This window comes from Accipiter gentilis, chromosome 33 (genome assembly GCF_929443795.1).
Source record: "Accipiter gentilis chromosome 33, bAccGen1.1, whole genome shotgun sequence".
Taxonomy (NCBI): domain Eukaryota; kingdom Metazoa; phylum Chordata; class Aves; order Accipitriformes; family Accipitridae; genus Astur; species Astur gentilis.
Window position 1 is genome coordinate 20,086,434 of NC_064912.1, and position 27,825 is coordinate 20,114,258.

Below are 27,825 nucleotides of genomic sequence, written 5' to 3' on the forward strand. Positions count from 1 at the left end.
GGGAAGTGACGTGCAGGAAGTCGGGAGTGGCTGTGCGGAAGCGGCGCCGCCGCCGCCATGGAGCTGAGCGAGATGCTCTACAACAAGTCCGAGTACATCGAGACGGTGCGGGGGCGGGGCGGCTGAGGGGGTCGAGTCGGGCTCGCCGAGGCCCGGGGGTGTGGCGGCGGGGCGCGGGAGGCGGCCGCGGTGACCCGTCCCTTCTCCCCGCAGGCGTCCGGCAATAAGGTGAGCCGACAGTCCGTGCTGTGCGGCAGCCAGAACATCGTTCTCAACGGCAAGGTAGGCGGTGGGGAAGGAGGGGGCTGCGGTATTCCTCACCCCCGCCCCGGTACCTCGTTCCGCCCAGCAGCTCGGCCGAGCCGCGGGGTCCCTGTCACCACCGCAGCGGCACCCGCGCTGCGCTGCTACTCGCTGACAGCCGCTGTGGGACGGCGGTACCGGAGCTCGACGTGCGAGCAGATCGTGATGTTTTTATCCGTGGGACAACGTCTTTCTGTTTGTGCTTAAGCCTTGCTTTGCGTGGTGGCTCACTCTGTGCAGCTCACTGGCACGATGGGAGCACAACTGGCGCGGTTCCAGGCTCCTGTGCGTTTACTTTGTTCTCGCTTTTCTTTTGACTAAAGAAAACATCTGTAATCGTGCTGGGGTGGCCTGACTTCTGCGTGATTCTGTATCGTAACTGGTAAGCCGGGTAGAAATTGGAGTTCATTTATTTCTCTTCTTCTCCAGACGATAGTTATGAATGACTGCATCATCCGTGGTGACCTGGCAAACGTGCGGGTTGGACGACACTGCGTGGTGAAAAGCCGCAGTGTCATTAGACCACCCTTCAAGAAGTTTAGTAAAGGGTAAGTGGTCTTCTTCCTTTAGGGAGACTGAGGCTAAAATCTATATTCCTGAAAAAATATATTGGCTCAGCTGAGATCTGTACTGAGAGGGCTGTGTTCTTTTTGCAGCAATTTGCAGAAATACATCCCTCTAAACCTGCCTCTTCCTCAAACTTTCAGCTTTACCTTGAGGGGTAGCATTCCCTTCAGACCGTACTATGGGGAGGGCTGGGATATATTAAAATAGCTAAGGGAAGAACTTGTTTCACTTGTTCTTTGTTTGTTCACAACACCTTCTTGTTGCTTATTTGGGCCATCCTTTAGAAAGACATGAGAAAGACCAGCTACTGTTCTATCTTCCTCAGCATCAAATCTACCTCTGGTAATCCAGCTGAAGACAGGAGACTCCACAGTGTGATTTTTGGGTCTAACAGTGTTGCAGATTGGTCTGTCTATTGTACACCTGAACAAATAACTCTTCTGTTGCAGGGTGGCTTTTTTCCCACTCCACATTGGTGATCACGTCTTCATAGAAGAGGACTGTGTTGTCAATGCAGCCCAGATTGGCTCCTATGTCCACATAGGCAAGAACTGTGTCATTGTGAGTGTCATTTCTCAGTCTTTTCTTTAAAATCCTGAGCGCTGTGGAGGCTTTGTAAAAACAGCACAGAGGTATCTGCACCAACTGGCTGGAGCAAGCATACTTTCTCTGTGTTGTTCCTTTCTCTTCCTTCTCCACAGAAAGCGGTGCTTTCAGTTTTGCTTTTCTGAGGATAGCAAGTTCAGCTGACCACTGTTTGGAAAGTCCGTCCCAACAATATTGTCCCTGTGGCTAATGGGACTGTCTGGGAAAGGCAGCCTTTCCACAAATAGAAGTGGAATTGTGTTTCTATGCAAATAATACAAAATAGCCAATGTTACTGTTGTCTGCGTTAGAGAAGGCCTTGCTACCTTGCAAGGCCTTGCATGACTCGGGTTTTAGGCTCCAGTTTGGACATTGACATGTGTTAATATGCAGCTGCCCGTACACGTGTTAGTCGAGAGCAAACGGATGTTTTTCCTCAAAAAAGAAAGAAAGTTAATTGCATTGAGAAGAGCATTCAGTCAGGGTAAAGATTTATTCCTGTTATCCCTTATACAGGATGTGTTTTGAGCAGTTAAACTTGTTGAAGATAAGGTTGCTTACCAGTAATAAGCAAAAGCATATAATGTTTTAAGTATAACTTTACCTAATCTCTGTTTTAGGGCCGTAGATGTGTTTTGAAAGACTGCTGCAAAATCTTGGACAACACAGTACTACCTCCTGAAACGGTAGTCCCACCTTTCACAGTCTTCTCAGGCTGCCCAGGTATGCTCCCTCTAACTTTACTTGCACAGAAGTGTGGATAACCTGGATATTCTTGCTTTAAAATGAGCTGCCTGTTAGCATTTAGCGCCTAGAAGTAAAGGTATAGGGCACTTGGCGAACTGAAAAGTAACAATTTTAACTTGTGAAACTCACTGCTTTAGTGTATGCTAGGTAGGTGGTACACATTTATTCAGAACAGTATTACTAGGATGCCATCTGTGGCCATCCTGTACAGTAAGTAACACAGCTTTTCAGGCATCTAGAACCCAACAGGCACTGGGCTCTGGCAGAGGGAGCACTCTTCCTCCTCCTGTGGTTTCTGGTTGTGCAGGCATTTCAGTGGTTCAAACTGTAGGAAATCCACTTGCTCATTATTCATATGTTAATAGGGAGGGAGGTACATTAAACTGAGGTATATGAATGTTTAGTTCCCGCCCGTCGACCTGGCTGTGCCGGAGATCTAATTGTACAAATTGCACACTCCGTCATTTATCTTCTGATAGTGTTTTATGGGGAACAGCGGAAGCTGTTACAGGACCCAGCTACAGCAGTCTGTCTGACGACTGCCCCAGGGGGTATGATGGCAACCATCGTACTGTATTGCTCAACATGAGAGAAGAGCCTGTTGCTGTTCTATTAGTATTTACTTACAATTCAAAGTCACTGCTCTGAATGTTGAATATAAGCTTACTTCTGCTATGTCCTGCAAGAACGCTGATGGTCATACTCTTGTTCTTCTTCCAGGACTCTTCTCTGGGGAACTCCCAGAATGTACCCAGGAACTCATGATTGACGTTACAAAGAGCTATTACCAGAAGTTCTTGCCACTCACTCAGGTCTAGTAGCCTATTTACCATGTTTCAGAGCAGTAAAGGCACGCAGGAGTATTCTGGGGGCAGGGAGAGGGATATTGTTCAGTGAGAGCAGGGCACGGTCCTCCGCTCTTCCTGAGCAGTTCCATGAGCGTTCCTCAACACTAATGGTCTGGCCAAGCAGTCCCTCGTGAAAGCTGCTGTGTCATGTTGTTTAAACTTTGTATGCTCATCTGAATGTAATTCATTCCATGTTGTCTGAGTTGTGCCATTAAATGTTATGGAGCTAGGAAAGCTGATACAATTCCCTGAAGGGCAGCATCTCCTCATTGCAGCTGGGGAACAAGGCAGAGTTGACAGCACATACTCTGCAGCCTAAGCCTGTCTTTCATGTCAGTTCTGTTCCTAACCCAAAGCAAGTGGGTTTACATTTGCTAGAAGCAATCTCCATCCTAGAACAGAAGTGCTGTGTGGCTGATGTGTGTTACAGGCAGTTACTTAGTAGGGTTCATTAGATCCAGTGCTTCCCTTTGGAAAAATATTTGCTGCTCTCTAGGCCTGCGTGTTGAGGTGGATGGCCTCTTCCTTTTCTCCCTGTGGACTGAGATTCTCTCCTATAGGAACAGGATATCATTCATCATCCTGGGATTGGCTTTAGGACTTTTGGCTGACATTGAAACCTGTCTTTCTATGCCTTGCCTGACAGGACGTTTCTTAGCCTTTAGCTCTTGAAGTAGACATTGGTACTATGCTCTCACCCGTCACGCAGGGTTAGCATTCTTGTGGCCAATGCATGTTCTGTTTCCTGAACATCGCAGACTTTAAAGAGCCAAAGAGCTTTGGAAAGAGGATTGCCATGTCACTCACAGAATTCAGTGCAGCAGAAAGTGGGTAATTAAAAGCAGAAACTGGAGGTGGGTGAGAGAATGCTGCAATTGTCCCCATTTATTACCTGGTATGTATACTTGCAGAAAGCTCTTTGGTGCTTTTCTGCATTGTAAAACTTAAAAAAGGAGATTCAGACTTCTTGTAAAGAGTAAACATTTCACTTTGGACATGTAATAGAGCAGGAATAATTCTTGCTGGGAGCAGGTCTTTGAAAGTTGGAGGCAGGTGACACTTGTGTGTACCTGACTCGGTACCAGACAACTGGCTAAAAGTGAATCTGCCTGCTCTTGGTTGTGTTCTAATTAAAGCTTAGCATCGTCCTTCTCTAGCTTGTAAAACTGGGGATCCTGCATGTTGTAGTGTAGCAGCTGGGGGCCAGGATGCGTATTAGTTACCTAGTAGGTGTATGGCTGTGAGATCAGCAGCCCTGGAGCCTTCAGCTCTTCTGTATAATGCAAAGTACTGATACACCTTCAATAGCAAACAGCTGTGCAAATACTAAAGAGTGTAGTAACGACTTCTAATCAAATGTAAAACCACTGACCGGTTTGATTGTATTTTTACTGTACATAAATTAAAGCCTCTTCAGTTGTTCAAGTGACTCAAGGTTGTGACTCCTCAAATCAAACCTGAGACTAGAGTGAGGTTTCTGCTGTGCCTGGGCACGCAAGCGGCAGTCTCTTGTTCTGTACTACAGGCTGTTACTGACTATTACAGTGTCAACGCATTAAAAAAGTGAAGTACAGTGTGAAACAGCTTCTTTCTGCTTCCGAGCTGATGACTTTCACCCACAAATGATTCCAGCATTGCTGTTTTATAATGGCTCTGACACAGAGTGTCTTTGCTTCTATTCAGTCACCAGGGTGACTGTAAAATCCTCTCTTCAGCACTGAAATGTTAGGGACACCTATTTGGTACAGCAGTAGCTCCGGTAGTGTTGCTTCACGCACTTGGAAATGGCCCACTTTTGGGGTCTAGCCTTCCCAGATGGCATGACTCTGCTTTTGCAGCTCTGTAAAACAGCAGGAGCTGGAGCCAGCTTCTCTTGGCAGGGAGCACAGCTGGGACAAGAAGATGAGATTCTGTCTTGAAGCTGCAACAGCGGGGCTGGTACTGCTGAGCTGTCTGGTGCAGTGGCTCAGGTCTGGTTTCAACAGAGGTGAAGTGTTTTACTAGCAAGGCCAGATTCAGCAGGACCGTTGTACCACCCAGTCCCATACTGGCTGGAAATGCCTGTTCAATAGCAGCTGTGTTCCTCCAGCCTTCCTGAAGTGGGCATGGAGACAAGCGCAAAAGGAGGCTGTGTTCTTCCTGCAATTTTGTGTGGGTTTAGGGGGATGTCCATGTGGGAAAGCCCAGGCTCACCACTTTTCCTACCTACATGAAAAAGTATTAAGTGTTCCTTCTGTTTGTACTACAGGCAGCTTCCCAGTTGGCTTCAGTTTCCAAACACGTTTAGTTCCTGCTGTCCAGAATCTGACTAGCCCTTGCAGAAGCCATTTGCAGTGAGGGGCTATAGGAGGCCTCCTGGGTCACAAGACCTGGCAGGTTTGGGGATTCCTGCAAGATTTCCTGCAAGTCAGATGTTCAGGGGTTTATGCCCTCAACTCTCAAGTACTCCTTTGCCCTGTTAACTTGCTGTTGGCTGTCTCTTGGAGCGTGGGAAGCTGAGCTGTGTTTGGTCAGGAGGGGGCTGTATGTGCTGTGTTGCCATGGTGTCACTTCAAAGTTTCAACACCACACAGGACGTTTCACTGGGATCGCTTGATTAATGGCCGCAGTTGGGCAGCACGAAGCTAGGCTGCTGGCATGGGAGAGGGGTGGGAAGAGACGGCTGCCAAATTAAGGGATGCGAGTTTGAGAGTGGGAATGGGACGGCAGCTGGAAGAGTCTGAGCGATCACTTGAGGAGCAGAGCTGCAGTGCACGGAGGGGTACGTCACTGCACAGTTACTGGCACGTTTCTTGGCCTACTCTTCCTTCTAGAAGGCTGAGCTGGCCCTTCTGCCTTAATTAAAACCTCTTTTATTGTCTCTGTTAAGGTGGCCTCTGCCAGGGTCTAAAACCAAGTCGCCACTGAAGATCTCAAACACCCAGCACTGTTAACATTCCTTAGATTTGGCCACTTTATCCTCCTGTCCTCTGAAGCATCCCTCTGACCTGGGCTCACCTCTACGCCTCTGCCAGCTCTGCAAAGATGGAGCGTCAGTAGGTTGCAGCGTGCTACTACAGCCCCGGGGAATTACACGTTTCTGATGGCGACATTCAGCCTAGTGCAGTGCAATAAAATGTGACTTCCAAGGGAGGGTTTTGGTGCGTAGCCAAAGCGGAGCTGCAGGTGCATGGGGAAGCGTGCCCCTCAGGGAGGGAAACCCCTTCTTTCAGGAATCTTGTACAAACAGTGATCACTTCAAACACCGAGTTGCTGTATTGCTTCATTGATCCTATGTGCTTTACTCCAGTTTGCTCTAAACCAAGGCTGGCGGGCTGTGCTGCTTTTATTGCAGGGCAGTCAGAGTCCTGGGGAATGTACTCCTGTTCTTTCACCCCCTGTCCGCTGTCGGCTGCGAGAGGCGTTGATGCCGATGGCTCTTTGGAGTCGCAGCTGCTCAGTGTAAGGAACGGCAAAGAGCCGCTGCCTGTGAGGGTCTGTGTGGGGACAAAGTCACTGAGTGGAGGCCATGTCTGCTTTGCATGGAGCAGGATTTCCTGAGAATTTCCTGAGATTCCTGGGGGAATAACGGCTTAACTGTTGGCTGCAGTGATCTGCGGGGCTCACGGCTTGGTCCCGTCTGCTGGACTCCTTGAGCCACCTTGGGGCAGTCAGTGGCTGGTGTCAGTAGTTAAAGGCTAGCTGGGTGTCATCTGCAGCGCCCATGGGTCGAGCACGTTGCAAAAGCACGCAGGACCATCTCTTCTTCGTTAGCCAGGGCTGAAAGAAACAGCTTTCACTGATGGGGAAGGAGAGCCCTACGAGGGAAAGTCGCTGGTTTCAGCAGGGTGGGACTGTGCGAGCCTGGAGGGAGAAAGCAGGCTTGCAGGCTGAGGTGCCGTGGCCGGTTTTTTGTGCAGTTTTTGGTTGTTTTCCCTTGGCGTTCTGTTCCGCGCCAGCAGGCAGCAAGAGCAGGTGAAGGGCTGAGAACCTCCGCTGCGGTTACCTCTCTTGGCCCGCGGTGTCCGAGCGCGGGAGCAGCTTGGGGGGCCCCGGGGCTGTCGGGGGGTCAGCGGGAGAGCTGGTTAGTGAGGTCGGGCACAGCCACGCTCAACCGGCAAAGGTCACCCGAGGTGACGCGGAGCCACCCGGAGCGGGTGGGATTCCACGGAATAAACGCCGGGCGAAGGACCGGGTTCTGGGCTACGCGTGGCGAGCCGTAGACGCTGCCAGCGCCCGAGGTTGGGACACGCGGCAGCCAGCGCAAGAGGAGAAGGCCCCAACTCCGACTCCCGGTTCCTCCCCCCCAAAAAATCCACCTCCCGCCCCGTGCCCGGGAATGCCGCCCGCCCACCCACGCACCCCCCCACGCACCCCCGTGGGCGCGGAGAAACGGGCGCAAGCAGAGCGGTGGTGGCGCCGGTCGAGGAGGGACACCCCCCCTCCCCCCTCCCCCCTCCCCCCCTCCCCGTGGAGTGACCCCACGCGTGTCCCGCGGCCGCTCTCCTGCCGCGCGTGCCCGCGACCAACGGCCGCCGGGAGCGCACGCGCCGTGCCCACCCCCCGCGCTGACGGCGCTTGTCTCTTTAAGGGGAGGGAGGGGGGTGGGGGGCGCTCCCATGGTGCCCCGCGGCGGGCGGCGTGGATTTTAAATCCTCTCGGCCAATGGGGAGCGGCCGCGGGTGCGTAACGCTCCGGGGCCGCGTTTGAATCGGGCAGCGCCTGCCCGCTCCTCCCGCCGCCTCCGCCCGCTCCTGCCTCACCCTGCCCCGGCCCGGCGCGGCTCCCGCTCCCCCAGCACCCGCGGCGGCCCGGCCCAGCATGAACGCGGCGGCCGGGAAGGCGGCGCGGCCGGCGGCCGCCCCGGGGGAACCGGCCCGGACGGTCGGTACGGCCTCGGCGGGCGCGGCGGCGGGCGGGAAGGAGGTACCGAAGGTGCTGGTGGACCCGCGGACCCGGCGCAGCTTCGTGCGCGGGCGGTTCCTGGGGAAGGGCGGCTTCGCGCGGTGCTACGAGCTGGCCGAGGCGGAGAGCCGGGAGGTGTTCGCGGGGAAGGTGGTGCCCAAGTCGCTGCTGGTGAAGCCGCACCAGAAGGAGAAGATGTCCATGGAGATCGCCATCCACCGCAGCCTGGCCCACCGCCACGTCGTCGGCTTCCAGGGCTTCTTCGAGGACGCCGACTTCGTCTACGTCGTGCTGGAGCTCTGCCGCCGCAGGGTGAGGGGACGGGGGACGGGGGGGGGCGGGAGGGGGGTGTCGGTGTCCCCCGGTGCTGACCGTCCCCCGGTACTGACCGTCCCCGCAGTCGCTGCTGGAGCTGCACAAGCGGCGGAAGGCGCTGAGCGAGCCCGAGGTGCGGTACTACCTGCGCCAGACCATCCTGGGCTGCCAGTACCTGCACAGCCACCGCGTCATCCACCGGGACCTCAAGCTGGGCAACCTCTTCCTCAGTGACGACATGGAGGTGAAGATCGGTAGGTGCCCGTGGCGTGATGCCCCGCCAGCTCCCCCGTGCTGGGGACCCCAGCCCTGGGGACCGGCCGTCTGGGGCGTCTCCAGTCATTCCCCGTCTCTTCCAGGGGACTTTGGCCTGGCCACCAAAGTAGAGTACGATGGCGAGCGCAAGAAGACCCTGTGTGGGACCCCCAACTACATCGCCCCGGAGGTGCTGGGCAAGAAGGGGCACAGCTTCGAGGTGGACATCTGGTCCATCGGCTGCATCATGTGAGTCAAAACGCCTCTCGCGCGGCTGTGGGGCCGGGCGGTCCCTGTGGTCCTGGTCTCGTTGGGACTCTCTGGGCTTTGGTGTGAGCTGAAGCTTTGGGCGTGCGGTCTCCTGAGTGCCTGCCCTGGCTGAGCCCCGCTGCCGGCCAGCACGCGACCTTCCACTCTCCTCTGCACACGCTGGCCCCTCTGTGTCTGCATCTGTTATGCATCATGGCTGTCTCAAGGCGTTTCCCAAAAGCCCATGCTTCCCAACTGGAACTTTCTCCAGAGGGTACTAGATCCCAGCTTCCCTTTTCAGGGGGCAGGAGCCAGGCACGGTACACGTAGCTGCCTGCACTACTGGGTGTCTGATGCCAAGCATGTTTCCTCTGCCAGGAAAGTCCCAACGTGTGCTTAGGATGGGGTCGCTTCTGCACACAAGTCTCAGAGTCACTTTTGCAAAACTGACACCCTTTTCTCTCTAAACATGCAGGTACACTCTGCTGGTGGGGAAACCGCCTTTTGAAACTTCTTGTCTAAAAGAAACATACATCCGAATCAAGAAGAATGAGTATACTATTCCCAAGGTATGGCGCTTCCCATGGGTGGACCCGTTCACCCCGCAGCAGTTCTCAGTCAGCCTTCTGCTGCACCATCCTGTTTCTGGTGCTTAACGGGCTCTCGCATAATGGTGGAACGGCTTTTACGGTGGAGTGCTAGGAAGGGGATGTCTCAGTCAGTGGTGGAGTGAACCTGTAGGGCCAACTTCCTCCTGAAGAGCCAGCAGCTCCTCTGTAATCCGGCAAAAATACCAGCTGGGCAGTTGGCACATGGAGTTAAATGGACACGCTCAAGTCCAAGAGGTCTGGGCCAGGTCCCCAGCTCATCCCGCTGCTGTTGATTCGGTCTTGCTAAAGTCAGTTGACTTTAGGCCTTGCATGCTATTAAGAGACAGCCCTCCATACCTGCCCAATTCTGTTTCCCCAGGCTTGCATCCCACTTGCCTGATGCGGTGCAGGAGCTCTGCTCCAAGCAGAACTTCCCCTGGGTTGTATATCCAATGCATTTGCTGCTAGTGTTGGTTGTCCCCTGACCCTTTTCTGTGAACTCTGTCTGTCTTCTCTTAGCACATCAACCCCATAGCTGCTAACCTCATCCAGAAGATGCTGAGGTCTGACCCTGCCACACGCCCAACTATCGATGAGTTGCTAAATGACGAGTTCTTCACATCGGGATACATCCCCAGCCGCTTGCCCACCAGCTGTCTCACCGTTGCACCTAGATTTTCAATTGCTCCCAGTGGACTTGAACTGAACGGGCGAAAGCCACTGACTGCACTCAACAAAGGTAAGTGCAAGTGTCTGGAGGTGAGACTGGACTGCCTGGCCTCCAGCAACATCCAGAACCATCAATGGGGAATGTGACGATCCTTCACCTCTTCACGCAATTCTTATGAGAACCTGGATTATTTTGTGAGTGAGAGAGAGGGCTCCTTACTCTTTGCCCAGAACCAAAGCAGGGAGGAAGTGCCAGCACTAGCTTTAGCTATATGGGTATATAGTGTGTTTCCTATAGCTAGGGCAGAATGTAAATCTGGTGCCTTTAGGAACCCGCTCCCTGGTCATGCCTCCATGCTCTTGTCTTTCCTGGCCCAGGACCAGACAATTCTGCACTAGAGAACTTGCCCGAAAAGGAAGATGTAGCAGCGCTGCGGGAGCTGGGAGATGCTGTTGACTGTCACTTAGCTGACATGTTACAGCAGCTGACTGCAGTCAACTCAGCCAAGCCCTCTGAGAGAGTGCCAGTGAGACAAGGTGAGTCTGGGGGCGATCCCACAGGCACCAGCCTTCTGGGATAACTTGCTTCTCTGTCACCGTCACTCTGATGCTGTTGTCTGAAGTGAGAGGCCAGCTGACCTCAATTTCAAACTGGACGGCTGAGAAGCCTTTTGGCCTTGCTGGGGTGTACAGGATGCAGTGAAGTGTCTTCTAACAAGCTCTTTTCCTCTTTGCAGAAGAAGCTGAAGACCCAGCCTGCATTCCCATCTTCTGGGTTAGCAAATGGGTGGATTACTCGGATAAATACGGTCTAGGTAAATAATATGGAGGCAATACTTTAGCCTTTTCTAGTTTCTGAAGAGGCTGGGGGAAGCGCTGATTTGGTCATTGCATAGGTCTGATTCTTTAGTCACAGTATTCCAAGGTGTGTGTGTGTCCTTGAGACCACCACCAGGAACATTACCAAATAACCAGTGAACCCACAGCAGTGGTCACTGAACATCAGCCCTGGCCACTTAAAGGTGGAAAATGGCTACCTGCTGCATAAGATGGCTGCCCTTGCTCTGCAGTGTACCCACTGTGGGAGTTAAAGCTGCTTCTGCAGCAGGCGTTGCAACGAGGGAGGATGACAAATCTAGAGGAGGAAAAGTGCTGCCCAGACCTCCACAAAGAGGAGACTCTAGACCTGGTAGGGATGTGGTGGGGTGGCTGTCAGGTAACCCCTAGATAGAGCCTTCTGCCTTTGTATTTCACACAACCAGAGGTCCCTTGTATTTGAAGGTCTAACGGGCTCCCTTTTGGACTAGGTTACCAGCTGTGTGACAACAGTGTTGGAGTTCTCTTCAATGACTCCACTCGCCTTATCATGTACAATGATGGGGACAGCTTGCAGTACATCGAGCAAAACGGCACTGAGTCCTACTTCACTGTGAGATCCTACTCCTCTGCCTTGAACAAGAAGGTCAGTCCTGGGGACAGGAGCCCTTGCTGGGGGGTGGCTACCCCCGGCGAGACTTCTGCCGGCTTTGTTGGCAGGGTGGGTTTCAGGGAGAAACATCTGTAACTTGGGATCACTGGCATTCTGCAGGCTTCCTCTTGACTGGAAAAACATGGCCCCAAGGACGGACACTAGCAGCTCTGTTTATTTCTAGTTGCTATCTGAGGCTTATTTACAAGCAGCTTCATAGAAATAAGTGCTCACAAGATTTGCATGTACCAAAGTGTTCAGCAAAGTGAGTCTCAAGTATCACAGACTGAGTTAACTTTGAATATGAGAATTTGCACGAGTTTGTGCAGTGACATGTCAAGCTCTGAAATGCATAGAGAGGCTCTGACTGTGATAGCAGCCCCTGCCCTCCCCAAATAGTAGGGGTCATCCTCAGCCTGCCTGCTCACAGCCTTTCCTATCTGCAGATAACACTATTGAAATACTTCCGCAACTACATGAGTGAGCACTTGCTGAAGGCAGGTGCTAACATCACGCCACGGGAAGGAGACGAACTGGCCCGTTTACCCTATCTCTGCACGTGGTTCCGGACCCGCAGCGCCATCATCCTGCACCTCAGCAATGGCACTGTGCAGATCAACTTCTTCCAGGTGAGGCTGCCGCTCTGCATTTTCCAGGGCTGTAGCTCTAGCTGTTGCAAGGGCCCTGACATGCACGGTGCTAGGTGCAAGGCAGCAGGAGGGTGTAACCTCAGCTGAAGCTTTGGCCGGTGAACGGAGCACTGGGAGGCTCCTGACTCCCCTTGCTGGTACATAAGCCACCCAGACATTCCTTGCTTGCGAAGGGGCTGTGTCCTTTAGCAGGGGCTAGACTGCTGCACAGTCTTAAGCTGGCTGGCTGGATCAATATTTGTTTCCCTTTGCTGCAATCTATGAACAAATGCTGCAGCATGCTGCTTTCTCAGTATGCTTCTCGGTGCAGCTGGGATGCCCCAACTACTGCCGAGATGGTTCATCCTGAGAAAATGTAGTCCCCAAGGAGCAGAGTGCTGAGGGTGATGGTGTGTTCTCTCCCCACAGGACCACACCAAAGTCATCTTGTGCCCTCTCATGGCTGCTGTCACATACATAGATGAGAAACGGGACTTCCGCACGTACAAGCTGAGCCTCATTGAGGAACACGGATGCTGCAAGGAGCTGGCCAGCCGGCTCCGCTATGCTCGCACCATGGTGGAGAAGCTCCTCAGTTCAAAGTCTGGCTCAGCCCGTGTGAAACCCTCTGCTTAGACCTTGTTCTTGATGGACTCAACATCTGTGCCAAACTGTCCCAGCTGTGGATGGGGAGGTCTAGTAGCACCCCTGCTTGCACTGTAACCTCCCATCACACAGCTGGGCTCCCACTCTTGGGTATGGTCTAGTTGCCATAAGGAAGCCCCTGATGCTGTGGGAACGGCGTTGTTCACTCGTGACTGGTACCCAAAGGTTTCTTGCTCCCCCCTCCTAATAGAAAGTCTATTTTTTAATTGCATACCTAGTCTTTTTTTCTAACTTCTCAAAGCCAAAAGTCTGACTTGAAAACCAATCCTCTTGTTTGAGGCTCCTGGGCCCTCTCTTGAGAGAACAAAGCATGGGGAGAGCAGAACTATCATGTAAGTTATTTGTACATGTCTGTGCTGATGCTCTAGGCTTTTGTTTCCTCTTGTAGAAATTCAGGTAAGATATTTAACGTGCCCAGGGTGAGACTGAGCAATCAGCCTTTTAATACTGAAATTAATCTACGTGAAACATACACTTTTGTATATTGCATAACTTGATTAAAGATTGTTTGCTCTAGCATCCAGCCTGTCGTGGTTCCCTTTGGCTTGCTGTGAGGGAGGGAGCAGCACTTTGCCTCTGGTTTCCCCTCCAAGCAAGAGCTGTTCTCTTCACGAGCTCGATGCTCTCTGCTTGGCTGCCCTTACTAACAGCCCCTGGCTGAACTGAGCTGTGGCCTTGCTCCTGGCTCAGCTCTACCTCTTAACACAGAGCAATAGGGAAAGAGTGGCAGATTGTGATAGGAAATGGGAAGGGGGTTAAGTAGTTTTGGGAGATGCTTGTCATAGGCAAAGAAGGGCCTGGGAGTTGTTACTGCTGTTTCTGCTGATCTCCCCAGATGTCCTGTGGGAGAGGAGACCTTAGGGCTATCATAGATGTGCTGTAACCAGCCTACTGGTAGGCTAATGGCCTTACCTTCCCATTTTCCATTTGACTGGGTCTATTTACTACGTGAAAGATGCTCATAAATGCGAGTTAGCAAATATTGCGAGTGATGCCCGCAAATACAGAGTTAGCAAAAGTCATCTACCTTAGTAGACTTTTGCAGGAGCCCAGTAAGCTACCTTGCATTTTCTCCCACCGTTGTTCACTTCCAGCACCTACTGGTGCTCTCAGGATGGCTCATTTTTAAGCAGGATGAGCTTTTTAGTTTTTATTTTTTTACATAACTTTTTGTAGAAAATGCTCCAGGCCATACAGTATTCTGAAAACAAACCAGGTACAAACCTCTTGTTACCTGTGTAACAAAATCCCACACCCCAGCACACAGAGGAATCAGACTATACAAAATTATTGCTGTTCTAGAGGGGAAGCCTTGCCAAGGGGATTCAGCTGCCACGTCAGCTCCCAGGCTGCCCATGGACCCAGTGGGTGCTGCGCTTAGAGACTGGTTTGTATGAAATACATGCCCATGGGGATGCCGTAAACCAGAACACCTGTGGGACACCTGCGCTGGGGCAGCAGGAGGCTGGGGGAGCTGCAGGCACAGGCGTGTGTTCAGAGGGAAGGGAGCCCTAGGGGGAAGGGGTTTCCCTGCCTTTGTGTCCCAGACAACTGCTCCTGCACAGCTGTGCTGCTGTGCAAACTGCTCGGGACTCCTGGGTGCAGGACTGATGCAGGGGCTCTGGCCTGGTGTAATTAATTACAAGCTGCTGGTGACCAAAAGGGAGAAAATCTTTTTCTCAGCCCAGCTGAGATTAAAAACTTCATTATCGGAATTGTGCTGGAGGCCCCATGCCTCTCTCTGGGGCTGGTGGTGCCTTGCCCTCAGCAGCCTTGGCGCAAATAGCGGGTCCAAGCCCTGGGGTGGCTGCTAAAAGCTGACCTGCTGAGCCTCAGCCCTCGGCTGGGCTGAAGGATCTTTGCCAGTGTCCAGACGGGTGTATCGGTCCTGGTCACAGCCGTACGCTGGACACACGCTCAGAGAGCTTCTCCAGGCACGTGGCATGGGAGGACAAAGCTGATCCCTGGTGAACACCCTGCCGGGACGCGGCCCCAGCCTGGCTGCATCGCTCTGCGGGTGCGTTGCTCTGCCGGCTGCCCTCGGGAAAACCCAACACGCGTTTTCTTCCTTCTCAAACACCATCTCCACTGCAGAGTTTTCATTCTCTGACACAAATACCTTCAGGCTGTTGAGTGTGACTGGGAGCGTTTGCAAAGGTGGGTGCCCAGAGGGTCCCTCTTAGGCTCAGGAGAGCCCAGTGCCACCCCGCGCTCGCCTCTTCTGGACCATCCTGCTTGTAGCCCATGTGTACGCTGGGCGACCACCTGGTCCTGGAGCCCCCCCTCACCTCGGGGAGGGGGAGAAGGACTCCGCAGAGCCCCCAGGGCTGCTCCCAGCTGCTGCAAGATGGGCTTGTGGCCGCATGGAGGGCAGGGAGGAGCGGCCGCAGCAGCCTCGCACCGCAGGTGCCGTCCCGGCCTCCGTCCCCGCTCACTTGCCTTCGCGCCCCGTCCCCTGGCAGTAGTAGGAGTGGAAGAGCCGCTCCTGGGCGCAGACCCTCATGGCCCTGTGGGTGTGCAGCAGCAGCTGGGGGAAGCGGGAGGTGAAGTACCGCACAAAGCCGTCAGGGACGGAGCCCAGGGCTGCCCGGACATCGGCTGGCAGCTCGTGGTAGTGATGCTTCTGCAGGAGAGAGGTCGAGGTGAGTGGGGCTGGGGGCGGTGGGCGTCAGGGGTGAAGGGGAGCCAGGGCGGCCGTACCTTGTTCCTCATGGCCCGCAGGAGGTCACGCACCGAGCCCCCCTTGTAAGTGCGGAACTTCCTCAGGTCTGGGGAGAGCAGGAGAGACGTGGAGTGAGGTGGGACGCAGCCGGGGCGAGGGGCTGCCACAGCCCCCCATGGTGCTAGCGCCATCCCTGTGCCCCGGCGGTGCACGGCGACCACCGCAGCCCGCAGCAAACCGGGGCACTGCTCTGCTCTGCCCTCCCAAGGAAGGGCTGGCACGTTTACCCCTCCCCGCTTTTCAGCTCCTAGGTGTGAGCAGCTGCCTCCTGCCCAGTAAAGGGCACCAGACCCGGGACCCCCTTTCCCTGCCCAATTCTGCGTGAAAGGTGGCAGCAGGCTCCAGCTACAGGGGCGAGCCTGCCCCCCCCCCCCCCACGCTCACCTGTCTGCAGCGGGAGGGAGATGTGCATCCTCCAGTTGGTCCTCACCACCGACCGTCCCCCCGACTCCAGGGCCGAGACGATGGGCCCCTCGGCAGGCTCCTTTTCGACGCGGTCGCTGACGTCCTGCGTGCCCGAGAGCGGGGACCGGCATGGTTACGGTGCTGGCCCTTGCCCTGTGCTGCCCCATCCAGCGCCAGGGAACAGAGCCAGCGCCGAGGCGGGACAAAGAGGGTTTGGCCCTGACCCCAAACCCAGGGACCCTCCCACCCCCCCCACCCCTTGCAAGAGTAGCTCAAAATGAGCACATTGACCGAAACACGGCTGTTTCCAGCACTTGTTTTTCAGACCACACCTATGTTCACTGCCGAGTGGGACGGCACGTGCTCACCTGGAAGAACTGCAGCTGCTTCTCCTCACTCCAGAAAAAAGGATGCATGAGGACCATGGGGGCCGAGGGTCGGTGCTGGGGCTCGGGGCTGATCATTGCCGCAATCAGTTCTCGCGCAACAAGCTTGTCTGTGGGCGAAACAACACAACGGAGAAATAACCCCCCCAAGAAGGACCAGGAGCTGTGCCCCTCGGCTCAGGGCTTCCCAACTGGGACATGCCTGGGGGAAGGGTCTCACCATGAGCTTCTTCCTGCAGGCAGCTCAGCTGGTAAGAGCCCGATAAGATGTTGGCCTGTCGCCGCAAGCTGTCCCCAAAGGGGTGCTGCCCTCCTGACACCACGTAGTAGAAGATGCAGCCGGCTGAGAAGATGTCCACAGCACACGTCTGCAAAATAGGAAGGTGGAGATGGGACCCTCGCAGCAAAGGGTGAGGAAAGCTTTCACCTCCCCACTTTTCCATTCTTTCATGTGAATGCTTGGTCCTTTGCTACAGAGCTGCTGGAAAATGCATCGCACCAGGGCTCCTGCCAGCTCTGCTTTCTGGAGTCAGTGAAGCACCCACCATGCCGGGTCCTTATCAGGGAAGAAGTTTTCAGAGGCACAGACAAAAGTCAGGACTTCACAGCCAGAAGGACATGCCAGGGCGGCTGTTGTCTCACCCAGCTGTGCAAACCAACCCCAGTACAAGGTTAGGTGGAGCACATTGCCAGAACCAGTACGCGCCCCGCCAGGGACCAGTACAGCAACTGTCTTCCAGCAGGAACAGGCTTTCCTGGGCTAAACAGACTAGCAGAAGCATAACCTTCACAGCTAGCCACAGCCCCCTCTGACCTCCCCACCCCAAATTTCCAAGGACTGTAGCCAGATGAGACGCCCTGTGCTGAACACAGACATGAGGGCAGGAGAGCAGGGGCAGCCGCTGATGAGGGTGGTCCTGGCGAGGAGCACTGGTGCTCTGCACCTGGGCTGCCTTGGGCTCTCAGAGCTTTTGTCTTAATTGTGCATTTCAGCAGCACACTGTGAGGCTGCTGCCAGCACGGGGGACTGTCACGACGGGCTCAAAGAGGACCCTAGGCAGGGGAAGGCTCACTGACGGGGTTCTCCTTCGGGGTCTCCTGCAGCACCTCGGGGGCGATCCAGCCCTCAGTGCCAGGGATGCCAGAGCGGAGGCTGAAGCTCTGTCGTCCCCCCTGAAGCTTCTTGCACAGGCCGAAGTCAGAGATGACGGCTCGGATCTGCCCGTGGCGATTTGGGACGGAGATGAGGATGTTACAGGGCTTCAGGTCACGATGGACTGGAAGAGACAGTGGGCAGCGTCACCTGCCGAAGCAGGACGGGGCTCTGCCTGCTGCCCTGCACGTTGCCGACCCTGAGAGCTGCTGCCTGAACCCCACAGCCTCAGCTGAGGATGGGACCGAGACGGGACACGCTGCCCTCCTGCCTGTACGCTGCCTTCTTACCGATGCTGAGGGAGTGGAGGTGGGCCAGCCCGGACATGGTCTGACGCAGCAGAGACACCGGATCCAGGCTGCGGCGATCGAAGCTGGGGCTTTCCACGTACTGGAACCGCACAGAGGTAGAAAGAGATGAACTGAAGCCTGGTTTACTGGGGCAAAGAAAGCAAAGCTTGCCAGGAGTGAGACTTCTCCCTAGCGGTGGAAGGAGACAAGCCCATGTGGAGGCCATTTGTGCCCAAGGCTTTGCCCCTTCCAGCTCTACCAGTCGGCATCTATTCCCTCTGCAGCAAACTGCCCTCACTCGTGTCCTCAGGCTTCCAGAGCTTCAGCAACGCTCCTGCTTCATGGAGCAGTAAAAGGATGCTTCTCCTCCCCGCCACTGACTCTATTCCCAGCACGTGAACAACTGCCCCGACCGATGCCAAGGCTCGGAGCTGCCCAGTCCCTCCTGAGGGGGCAAATCGGCAGGAGAACAAGGGCAGGGGCTTGACTGACAGAGGAACAGTGCTGCTGCTGGCTGCTCTGCCTCTCCAAAGCACTTCGCAGCATGACCATGCCCAATCCAAACCCTGTTCCCTCTGACTGCTGGGAAGCAGGTTCAGAGCAGGGCTATATGCCTGTGGCCAGGCAGGAACCCCAAAAAGGGCTCCAAACCTGGGAGCCGCTGGCTGCCAACCTTGCCTTCGGGCAGGCACAGCTTGCTGCTCCCGTGGGAGCACTGCAGGACCTCCCTAACAGCACAGACGAAAGCCCTAGGAACCGACTTGCAAACACGGGGATGGGGACATCCAGGATTGATCAACAGCCCCCCGGCAGCAGCCCCACGCGGCCGGCCCCACGCCCCCAGGACCAGGCTCACCTCCTGCAGCGTGGCAGAGCAGAGCTCGATGGCGATGTAGTGGAACTGCTTGTCCTTCTCCGTGCAGAAGTAGCGGACGACGTGGGGGTGCTCGTCCGACTCCCGGAGCAGCTGGACCTCGCGGTCCACGAGATGGAAACACTCGGGCAGGAGACGCTTCACAGCCACGTTCCGGCCGTCAAACTGTCCCCTGCACGGAGAGTCGATGGCGGTGTCCGTGCACGGCCCTCCCCAGCCAGAGCGGAGCCCAGTGCTGCAGATGCACAGCCCGGCCAGGCTCTGGCTGATGCTGGAAACTTGCCCCTCAGGGTTCTCAACATGGGTCACCTTGGAGTGACCTCCAAAGACTTGTCACAGCCATGGACAGGCAGAAATCTCTGCAGTGAGCTGGAAACTGGGGGTTCAGGTTCCCCTTTTTGCAGGAAAACAGCCTCCCTTGCTTTATGCTGTGTTTAGTGCTGGGGAAAGGGGCTCAGCCAGAGCCAGGGGAACCTTACGAGGGACTAGACATGCCGCTGCTGAGGGTGGCCGGGAGCAGGCACAGCCCAGCTGCCTGACAGCCTGGCGCAGGCAGGAGGGGAAGGGGAGCACAGGGCGGTGGTGCGAGGGGGAGACCTGCCCTGCATACTGGTACCTTGGTTACAGAAGACCAAGCTCCTCAGATGGGTTTGATGAAGACCACGCAAGAGGGAGGGTGGCAACCCATTCACAAAAGCCCCTGAATCACTGGCCACTGCCCAGGGAAGGAGCTGCCTTTGTGCCTCTCCTTGTGGCTCCCACAGAGAATGAGAGCGGAATGAGGGCAGGCACCCCGGGATGCCACCCACCTGAAGACAAAAGTTCCTCCAGCTCCATGGCCCAGCACATCCTTGGGGTTAAAAGAAACTTTCCCAACTACAATCACATCTGGTTCTGCATCTGCAGAGGAAGAGGAAGGCACCCATCCTTCAGCCTATGAGCCTTAATCCTATATGAAGGACATCCAGTTCTTTAACCACCTGACCGTTTCTTCGGCCCTACTCTTGCAATTGCTTTTGTAGCCTACGCTTATCCAGGAGCAGATCTTGCATCTCCTCCCATCTCAGCTGGGCTGCATCCCCTCTCATCTCTGCTCTGCTTTGGGTAACAATATCTACCGACAGAGATCCCCTTGCACCTTGCCTGTTCCCACCTGCACACACCTGCAGCAGCCGCTGGGACAGCCGGATCTGGGCTGACCACTCCATTAGCCAGGTCCTTCAGGCGGGCCAAGGGGCCGGAGCTCTGCGAGAGCTGTGATGCGCTTCCCCGGCTCAGCCCCAGCTCGCCGGGCTCTGCAGGGACACTCTCCCCGGAGACCCGGCCTGGGAGCAGCATCTCCTGCTGCTGCTGCAGGAGCTGAATCTGCTTCTCCAGCTGCTGCTGCTGCACCGCGTGCTGCTTCTGCAGTTTCTGGAACACAAACCACGGGAGCGCTCAGCTTCTGCACCCAGAGCAGAGCCGGGGCATCGGCAGGGCTCGGCCCCGGCAGCGTGTGCACCCTCTGTCCCTTGCCCAGCCGGCAGCAAGCCACCCACCACCTCGGCTCATTACCACGAGAGTGTACAAGACAGCATGGGCGCTGCAGGGCTCGCCGCAGCCACAGCACCGCTGCTTCCACCACAAGGACAAGGTCCCCGGCCCTTCAGAAGTGGTGTTCGTGCGGCAGGCGGTGGGCTCTTCCACCGGCCACCACTCACCGTGAGCAGGAGGAACAGGATTCCCCCGCCCAGCAGAGCCGTGCCGATGCCAGCCATCACCAGGTCCCAGGTGCCGGCCTCGGGGTAGACCTCCACCTGCTCCCTTGGCGCGGGGTCCGGCTGGAACTGCCCCTCGCTGCGGACGGCCGGCTCCTCCGGGCTGCTCGGGGCCAGAAACTGCAACACAAGCCGGGGGCTGGGTGACACCAGAGGGACGGACCTCTGGGCACTCCGGTTTGGGACCCCCCCCTCACTATAGCCCTGCACGCAGGACCCCCTCCCCGTGCTACCCCATGCTGGGGACCCTCTGTCCAGCCCCAGACGGCCCAGACCCTTTGGGAACCCAGGACGGCGCGAGGTTCCCCCCAGCACAGAGGTGGGACCCAGCAGAGCTCCGCCACTCACGTCGTCGAACACGGTCCTGGCAGGAGGAGCCCTGGGGATGATGGTTTCCGTTGTCTTCCTCAGGTTATCTGGGAAGGCTCGCAGCATCGTAGTGTGGACCACGGGAGGCAGCTCATGGTGCCCTGCGGTGGGAGGAGAACGGAGACAACCATCAGCTGGTCTCTGGTCACAGCATCAGTCCCTCGTCTCCCCAGCACCGACACGGGCTGGCCAGACAGCCTTGGCTCTTCAGGAGAAGGGGTGTCGCTTCTCATGGGACACGCAAAAAACATCACAGCTACAGCCCAGAGAGGGGGACCTGGAGCAGCAGCAGCCAGCGGAGAAAGGCAAAGGGCAAGGTCCCCTGCTCTCAGCACGCAGTGGGGGGCCTGACCCTGCTCCTCTGTGCCTCCCCTGCCACAACCCCAAGAAATCACCCTGATTTCCAAACCTGCCAATGCAGCCATCACACCTGTGACAGCAATCACAGAGCAGGCTAATTAACCCAGCATCTGCGTGCAGGGCTCAGTGTGCAATAGCACACCCAGCAGCACGGGTAATTGTGAGCCCCGCTTCAAAGGGTCCCTGTCCCAGGAAGGGGACAAGGATGGGCTGCCACCAGCCCCAAGCCAAAGTCACCGAAGTCCCTAAGGCTGGGTCACAGCCTCAGTCCCGTTTACCCCACTGAGCAAAGCAGGTTGGGCTGCCACCCCAAAACACACCGGCAGCTCGGGCTGCCCCTCTCCGGGGCACCCTCCGGGAGCGAGGATGCAGGGAAAGCCGGTGCCCGTTGTGGGTCCGCACCTATTAGGAGCCACTGGTTGTGGAGCGAGGTGATGCTGCCCTGCGGGTACTTGACGTCGGTGCTGGGCGTGATCTCACACTCCCCCGACTCTCTCATGGTCACATCATCCGTGGTGGGGCCGTCGATCCTGGCCAGCGTGATGCCCTGCGGCTGGGGGTCCGACAGCTCGTGGAGCACCGTGCAGCCAGGACCTGCACCCGCCGCAGCTCACCCCAGAAGGGGCCAGCAGGGAGACTCACCACTAGAGCCACGCTGCCGTGGACCAGGGAGGTCAAGGCGTAGAAGCTGGCCGCGTACTTCCCCACGTAGAGCGCTGGCCTGCAAGGCAGGGACAAGCATCAGGCTTCCATCCACCACGGATCAGAATGGCCAAGCAGAGGCAACACAAATGCCACCGGCTGCTGTGGCACTGGAACCACGTACAGCAGCTGGGTCTTGGTGGTGGCAAAGTCCTTCACGGACTGGTAGCTCCACTTGAAGAGGTGGATGTCCTGTGAGTGGAACGTCAGGTAGCGCAGGGTCTCCATCGCCAGGTTGAGGTGGGGGACACGGCGGAGGCTGTCCTGGTGCCACACGTAGATGCCGACCACGGGCGAGCCATAGTTCTGCGCCCACAGGACCTCCCCATTCTCCTTGTCCAGCGTCACCACCAGCCCGTCCCCGCTCGAGGCAAAGTGTGCCATTTCTAGGCAGAGCCAGAGGGAGGGGGTGATGCAGCGGTGCTGGCCGTGGGGCTTTGCCCCCCCCCTCCACTCCCCCTCAGCCGTGCCACTGGCCGTGGGCTGTTGCCTGCTGTTCTGCTCCCACGAGAGCTGTGGCCGGCGCAGCAGCCATTCTTCCCCAGCAATCGGCACAGCCGAGACCCACTGGTCATGGCAGCATCACTGCAGGGTCCCCGCAGAGCCAGGGTCCCGCTGCGAGCAGGCTGCCGGGGGAGCTGGATCCCGTGGCTCCCGCATGCGCAGCGGTCACTCACTGTAGTGGTGGGACTCCTCGCAGAGCGGTGCTGAGTAGTCGGAGAAGGTGGCATTCCAGCGCAGCTCCCGCGACTTGGTGTCATACATGGTGATGACGTACTCTGGGGATGAGAGCAGGGCATGAGGTCACCGCCCAGCACCCCATTTCTGGGACTAGATGGACGAACGGGGAGCAGGACTGGCTTACGGGTACGGCCGATGTAGAGCAGGGGACTTGATGGGCACAGACCATCCCAGGCCTCTGTCGAGAGAGTGGTCTGCTTCTCTCCTGACTTGGGGTCCACAATGAACCAGGTGTCCTGCTTCTTCCCTGAGAACGAAAATACATTTTCTCTGTCTTGCAGCCCTGCTGTCCATCCCCAAGAGCCGCCCGTCAGGCTTCCTCCTGTCCCTGCCCTCCACGGACACACGTTCCCGGAGGTCCCCATGCGGCCTCTCCTCCTCCCCCCAGGCCGGGTCCGGCGGAGCGGCCGGGCTCTGCGTACCTGTGTAGAGCACGCCGTCCGAACTGCGGCACGGTGAGGACTGGACCAGCTCCGGGATGGTGAACGGGAGCTTCTGCAACACAGACGGCAGCGTGGATGCGGGGTCACAGAAACACCTCCCCGAGCAGCAGCCTTCCTGCTTTCAGGAGCAGGGTGGGAAGGAGAGGTCCCCCCGGACAGCCTCCTCCTCCTCGCCTGCCTTCCCTGCTCAGCCCCAGCGCAGGACGGGGTGCTGGGGAAGGAAAGGCTGCCGGCTGTATTTGCCCCACACCCACTCAGCTGACATCTTCCAAGCACCAAGCTGGAGCAATCGACGGCCCCGGGCTCGCCCTGTCCAGCAGGTCCGCCCGGTCCCCCAGCCCGGTGAACCCCGAGGGGTGTGGGTGGGCGGGATGCACGCAGCCTCACTGACCATCAAGCCTTCTTTGTTTTTTCCTCCTAGGATATACAGGCTGCCATCATTGGGGTCCGGAAGGAATGCTGGCCTGGAAAGGAGGAGAGAGGAGGATGAAACGTGAGCTGCCCCCTGCCCAGGGCAAACGCCAAGGGCTAAAGAGGAAGGAGCTGCACTAAAGAAACCCCTTCAGCAGTTTGCTCCAGGGTGATTCGCTACAGGGCTTGACCTTTCTGGGAAACCTCCAGCACGGGCTTGGGTAGGAGATGAACTCCCGCTCTGGGTCAGCACTGTAACTCCATACGGCCACCCTGTGCCTACCAGCCGTGCTGGCTCCGTGCCCTGCCCGCCCCAGGGGAGCTCCCTGCTGTCCTGCCTTCCCCCAGCACTTCCAGGTGGATTTTCCTCAGTTTCTCTCCTACGCTTTTGTGCATGGTGGTGGTGAGAGCTTCTCGCCTGTCTGTAGAAAGGCTACATGTTCAGCAGCAGGGAGCAGCTATTCCTCATCATCATGCACGACGCGCTAGCACAAAGGGTAGGTTTAAGGCAATGCTACGGCACGGGCTGGGAGGTTCGTTTCTCTGAGGTTCCCCTTTCTTGCTGTGAATCTGTTGGTTCATCAGGGCAGCCGTGCACCTCCAAAAGGCTCCTGCATGGCTCGCAGGCTGCCTAACTGGAAAGGGCACCCTGCCTGCGGGGGATGACACTCACTCTGCCACATAAACCGGCACCTGCAGAATAGGATCTGAAAAAGAGAGTGAAACACAGACGTCAGCAGCCTCTCCCTACGAGCGGGGACAACGTGGCAGTGTTTACCAAGCACAGCCATGCGCCGGCGTGCCCAGGTCCACAGTCTATTTGCATTTCAGACCCAGAATAGGCACTGCTGGCGGTGGGGGACTGACCACCCCCCCCTCCCATGCACTTCTCTGCACATGGCCGTGCCTGGGGCTGGAGCTGGCCGTGTCCCCCAGGGCTGGAGGAATTGCTGGCCCAGAGCCCAACCAGCAAGAGCCAGGCTGGCAGTGTGTATCCCCAAACCCCAGCTAGTGACAAGCCCAGGGAGCACCCCCCATGTCATTACTCACCATCCTTCAGGGTCCACTTGATGTCACCTGTGCTCTTACTCACTGCGTGAAGGTTTCCATCCAGAGTGGATATGAAGAGCAGTGTTTCTGGGACAGTCACAGCACTGCCTTTCAGGCACTACGGACAGAAATGCCGTCCTTAGAGAGCAGGGCCAGAGTTGGGGATGAGCCCCCGTGGCCCAGGCCATCGCAGGCAGCTCAGCACGCCGCAGCAGCAGACTGTGGGGAAGAGCCCCAAGGTCCCTTCTTGTCCCCAGTGAGGCAAGACTGGGAGGGAAAAGAATTTATTTCCTTGCACCAGCATATTAAATCTGCTTGTTCCTCCAGCTCCACCTGCACAGGACACCCGCAGAATTGCATCTGCTAATGGCTCTTTGGAGGTGCTGTGTTTTATCAATCCATGGCATTAAGCCTTGGCACTAAGGTTGCTGCACTCGCAGTGAGCAGCACTACTGGCAGTATGTGGCATCCGTGGTCCCCGGCTCCTGAAGCACCGGTCACATCCCATCGGCACAGTCCCGGGGCCGGTGCAGCCTTTCCCCTCTCCCCAGAGCCAGCGTTCCTGCCAGCGGGGATGAGCTGCTGCGCGGCTGTTCCCAGCCACAACTCCCTTTCTAAAGGTGACACAAACAGCCTGACTACCGGCTCCTGCCAGAAACAAACGAGTTGGGTGACTTTTCATGCCAGAAATGCAATTAATGCTCACCCAGGCCTTCAAAGCTACAGATTTCAACTATCTTGATGTTGAGGGAGTAACTGCAAATTCATGCTGGGAAGAGGAGCTGCTGCTTCCGCGTACGGCACCTGTACAGCAAGCGCCAGCTCAGCCGCCACAGTCTGGCACAGACGCCAGCCTCACCCTGTCAGCAAACAGGGATCAGCAAACAGCACGGGGACCCAAACGGCTTCAGGCAGAGGCAGGGCCGGCACGGCCGGCATGGCCATCCCCGACGCCAAGGAGCAAAGCAGCGTCCGGGCTCACCGCTGGCCGCGATGCAGCAGCCGGTTGACTTGAGCAAGCTGCTGCCCCGGTCACTCGTGCAGGTGCAGCCAAAGGACATCCCTCGGGCCCGGCACGCCGTCCCCCCGGCAGCCCCCTTGCTGCCTCTCACCCGCTCTGTACCAGCTCCTGGAGCCCGAGCCGGGCAGAGAGCCCGGCCTGGGGACCCGGCCAGACCGGAGAGCGGGGACCGGCTGACAGCCGGTGCCAAGCCGGTGCCCTGAGTGTAAGCACGTGCCCGTCCACAGAGCAGAACCTGATGGCAGTAACGGAGCAGCCACGGCACTGTGGGGCCGGGTGACACGTTCTCCCTTGAGTTACTGAAATTCCTCCAGCTCCAACAACACAGACAGCAGCCCCGATGGGTGCCAGGTCACCTGTTCTCTGGCTGTACCTCCTGCCACAAGCACACACCAGCTCCCTCCCAACGCACCTCACATCAACCCCTCTGCTCTAAGCCCAATTCTTTTATTTGCCCTTCTTCTTGCTTAATTTTTAAGTGAGGTCAGAGAGAGTTTCCCAGCTCTCGCTCTGTCCAGAGGATGCGGTGGGGCAGGCAGAGAAAAGCGGCTGCTCCCCACCGCTGCTTCTCCGGCACCGTGCGGCCATGCAGGCAGGCTCACTGCCGGCTGCGAGGGACCGGCCGAGCCGACAAGCCTGGCCAGCAGACGCGGAGCTCTTGCGGCGTGGCCACCTGCACGAGGGAAACGGAACCGAGCCCGCCGAGCCCTCCCAGCTGTCAGAGCTGCAGCAGGCTCTGCGCCCGCAGGCTCTGCTTTTCCCTCCCCCCCCCCCGATGCTTTGCAGTTTCTTCCATCTCTTCTGCAACTACTGTTTTTTCGGTGACGGGGCACTCGAACAAAGGCCGGGCTGCCCAGCCCGCTCCCCGCACGCCACCATGGGCAGAACTGGGAGCGCTGGCTGCCCGGGAGCTGCCACCCTCCCCTCGGCCCCCAGCCCCGGCCGCCCCAGCAGCCGTTCTGGCCAGCCCCAGCCCAGAAGCGCGGCTGCCGTTCCCATGGGACGTCCCCAGGACCCCCGCTTTCCCGAGGCTCCCACCGCGCCACCCGGGAGGCTGCGGCGATGCCGCTGGGGCTGGAGCTCAGCTGCGGGCCCGGGGCACGCTCGCTCCTCCAGCGACGGAGGCGGACGGCCGGGCACCGGCAGAAACTCGGTGCCAGCGCCCGCTGCTTCCTTCGCCGGAGCAGCGCTACCGACCTCCGCCAAACCCCCCCGGCACGCGGAAGCTGCCGTCGGGCTCCCGAGGGCACCATCCTGCCGGGCAGCAGCTCTGCGGGAAGCGGCGGGGGGTCCCAGGGCAGGGGGCTCCGCTCTCAGCCCCGGCCGGGCCCAGGGATGGAGATGCTTTTCTGGGCGGAGAACACACACCACCACACCACCACCCCCCCCCCCCCCAGGGCACCGCCCGTGGCCCCTCACCCGGCGTGGATCTCCATCGCCCGCCCGCCACCGGCACCACCGACGTGCGGCGGCCGTCGCAGCCCCTTCGCCCCCCAAACCACGCTCGCCCGGGTGCCGGACCCCGCGCCCCCCCCGGCTGTCACGAGCAGGACCCTACTCCCACGCACGGCCCCGCGGGTCGGGGCGCTCACGCGCGCGCGTGGAGCGGAGCGCGGGGCCGGCGCCTGCGCGCTCACGGACTCCCGTGCCCGCACGGTCACGCACGCAGGGGACGCGCACCCTCTCGTGCCGGCACCCCCACCCCCCCACCCGCGGGACACGCGCCCACCCGCGCTCCCACGCAGGGCACGGGCACCCGCACCCTCCCACTCCGCCGGGAGCTCCCACCCGCGCTCCCGCGCAGGGCACGGGCACGCACGGGCACCCGCACCCTCCCACCCGCGGGCTGCGGCGCGGCCGTACCTGTGCGGGGGGCGGCAGCAGCAGCAGCGGGAGCAGCAGCGGCAGCGGCAGCCGCCGCCCCCCGGGCAGCCCCCGGAGCAGCCCCCGGCGCAGCGGCGCGGCGGGGCCGCCCATGTCCCGGACATGCCGGGGCCGCGGCGCGCAGGGCCGGGCCGGGCCGGGCTTATCGCCGCGCCGTGAGTCAGCGGGGCCGGGGCGGATCCAGGATGCGGCTTCCTGCTCCCCCCCCCCCAACCCCGGCCCCGGCCCCGGGCGCGACCCGCCGCCCCACCCCGCAGCCCCGGGGACAGCGGCAGCGGGCGGCGGCAGGCCGCAGCCCCGGACAGCCCGGTGCCCCCCGCCCCCGCCGGTTTCCCGATCCCTTTGCGTGAGCCCAAGGACCCGTCACCTCGTGCTTTAGCATCCCCCCCGCCCCGCTCCCGCGGGGCAGTGGAGCTCCAACCCACTTTATAATCCCCACCTTCATTTCAAGAAAGAGCAGGGCACTGCTGCTTATGAAAAAG

The 27,825-nt window shown here is 57.9% G+C and overlaps 3 protein-coding genes across 3 annotated transcripts; 2 read left to right on the plus strand and 1 right to left on the minus strand.

The window, feature by feature from the left end:
- Positions 1-24: 24 nt before the first annotated feature.
- DCTN5 (dynactin subunit 5) lies at positions 25-6,178 on the plus strand. The gene is made up of 7 exons (XM_049791336.1): positions 25-105; positions 214-282; positions 733-851; positions 1,320-1,431; positions 2,076-2,178; positions 2,923-3,014; positions 5,920-6,178. Exons 1-7 carry the CDS (start codon positions 58-60, stop codon positions 5,938-5,940), a joined length of 564 nt encoding a protein of 187 aa, XP_049647293.1. The 5' UTR covers positions 25-57; the 3' UTR covers positions 5,941-6,178.
- Positions 6,179-7,527: 1,349 nt separating this feature from the next.
- On the plus strand, positions 7,528-13,288 carry PLK1 (polo like kinase 1). The gene is made up of 10 exons (XM_049791569.1): positions 7,528-8,246; positions 8,335-8,503; positions 8,609-8,753; positions 9,229-9,322; positions 9,863-10,082; positions 10,391-10,549; positions 10,750-10,827; positions 11,320-11,474; positions 11,927-12,109; positions 12,539-13,288. Exons 1-10 carry the CDS (start codon positions 7,851-7,853, stop codon positions 12,743-12,745), a joined length of 1,806 nt encoding a protein of 601 aa, XP_049647526.1. The 5' UTR covers positions 7,528-7,850; the 3' UTR covers positions 12,746-13,288.
- A 639-nt stretch (positions 13,289-13,927) lies between these two features.
- ERN2 (endoplasmic reticulum to nucleus signaling 2) lies at positions 13,928-27,519 on the minus strand. The gene is made up of 22 exons (XM_049791345.1): positions 27,323-27,519; positions 24,439-24,556; positions 24,062-24,095; positions 23,369-23,441; positions 22,957-23,029; positions 22,659-22,781; positions 22,471-22,572; positions 21,918-22,179; positions 21,734-21,812; positions 21,494-21,644; positions 20,711-20,832; positions 20,306-20,482; positions 19,769-20,018; positions 19,415-19,505; positions 18,588-18,777; positions 17,732-17,831; positions 17,366-17,565; positions 16,509-16,656; positions 16,271-16,398; positions 15,882-16,005; positions 15,476-15,543; positions 13,928-15,398 (listed from the first exon to the last, which is right to left on the minus strand). The coding sequence occupies exons 1-22, from the start codon at positions 27,434-27,436 to the stop codon at positions 15,207-15,209; spliced, it is 2,919 nt and encodes a 972-aa protein (XP_049647302.1). The 5' UTR covers positions 27,437-27,519; the 3' UTR covers positions 13,928-15,206.
- Positions 27,520-27,825: the final 306 nt, after the last annotated feature.

Excerpts from the sequence above, each read along its gene's own strand:
- DCTN5 (XM_049791336.1), top strand. The coding sequence starts at position 58 with ATGGAGCTGAGCGAGATGCTCTACAACAAGTCCGAGTACATCGAGACG. Across the intron at positions 106-213 it reads AGTCCGAGTACATCGAGACG|GCGTCCGGCAATAAGGTGAG; the intron begins GTGCGGGGGCGG and ends TTCTCCCCGCAG. Across the intron at positions 852-1,319 it reads TTCAAGAAGTTTAGTAAAGG|GGTGGCTTTTTTCCCACTCC; the intron begins GTAAGTGGTCTT and ends CTTCTGTTGCAG.
- PLK1 (XM_049791569.1), top strand. The coding sequence starts at position 7,851 with ATGAACGCGGCGGCCGGGAAGGCGGCGCGGCCGGCGGCCGCCCCGGGG. Across the intron at positions 8,504-8,608 it reads CGACATGGAGGTGAAGATCG|GGGACTTTGGCCTGGCCACC; the intron begins GTAGGTGCCCGT and ends CGTCTCTTCCAG. Across the intron at positions 11,475-11,926 it reads CCTCTGCCTTGAACAAGAAG|ATAACACTATTGAAATACTT; the intron begins GTCAGTCCTGGG and ends TCCTATCTGCAG.
- ERN2 (XM_049791345.1), bottom strand. The coding sequence starts at position 27,436 with ATGGGCGGCCCCGCCGCGCCGCTGCGCCGGGGGCTGCTCCGGGGGCTG. Across the intron at positions 17,566-17,731 it reads CCTCCACTCCCTCAGCATCG|TCCATCGTGACCTGAAGCCC; the intron begins GTAAGAAGGCAG and ends TGTCTCTTCCAG. Across the intron at positions 15,544-15,881 it reads CTCCCTCCCGCTGCAGACAG|ACCTGAGGAAGTTCCGCACT; the intron begins GTGAGCGTGGGG and ends TGCTCTCCCCAG.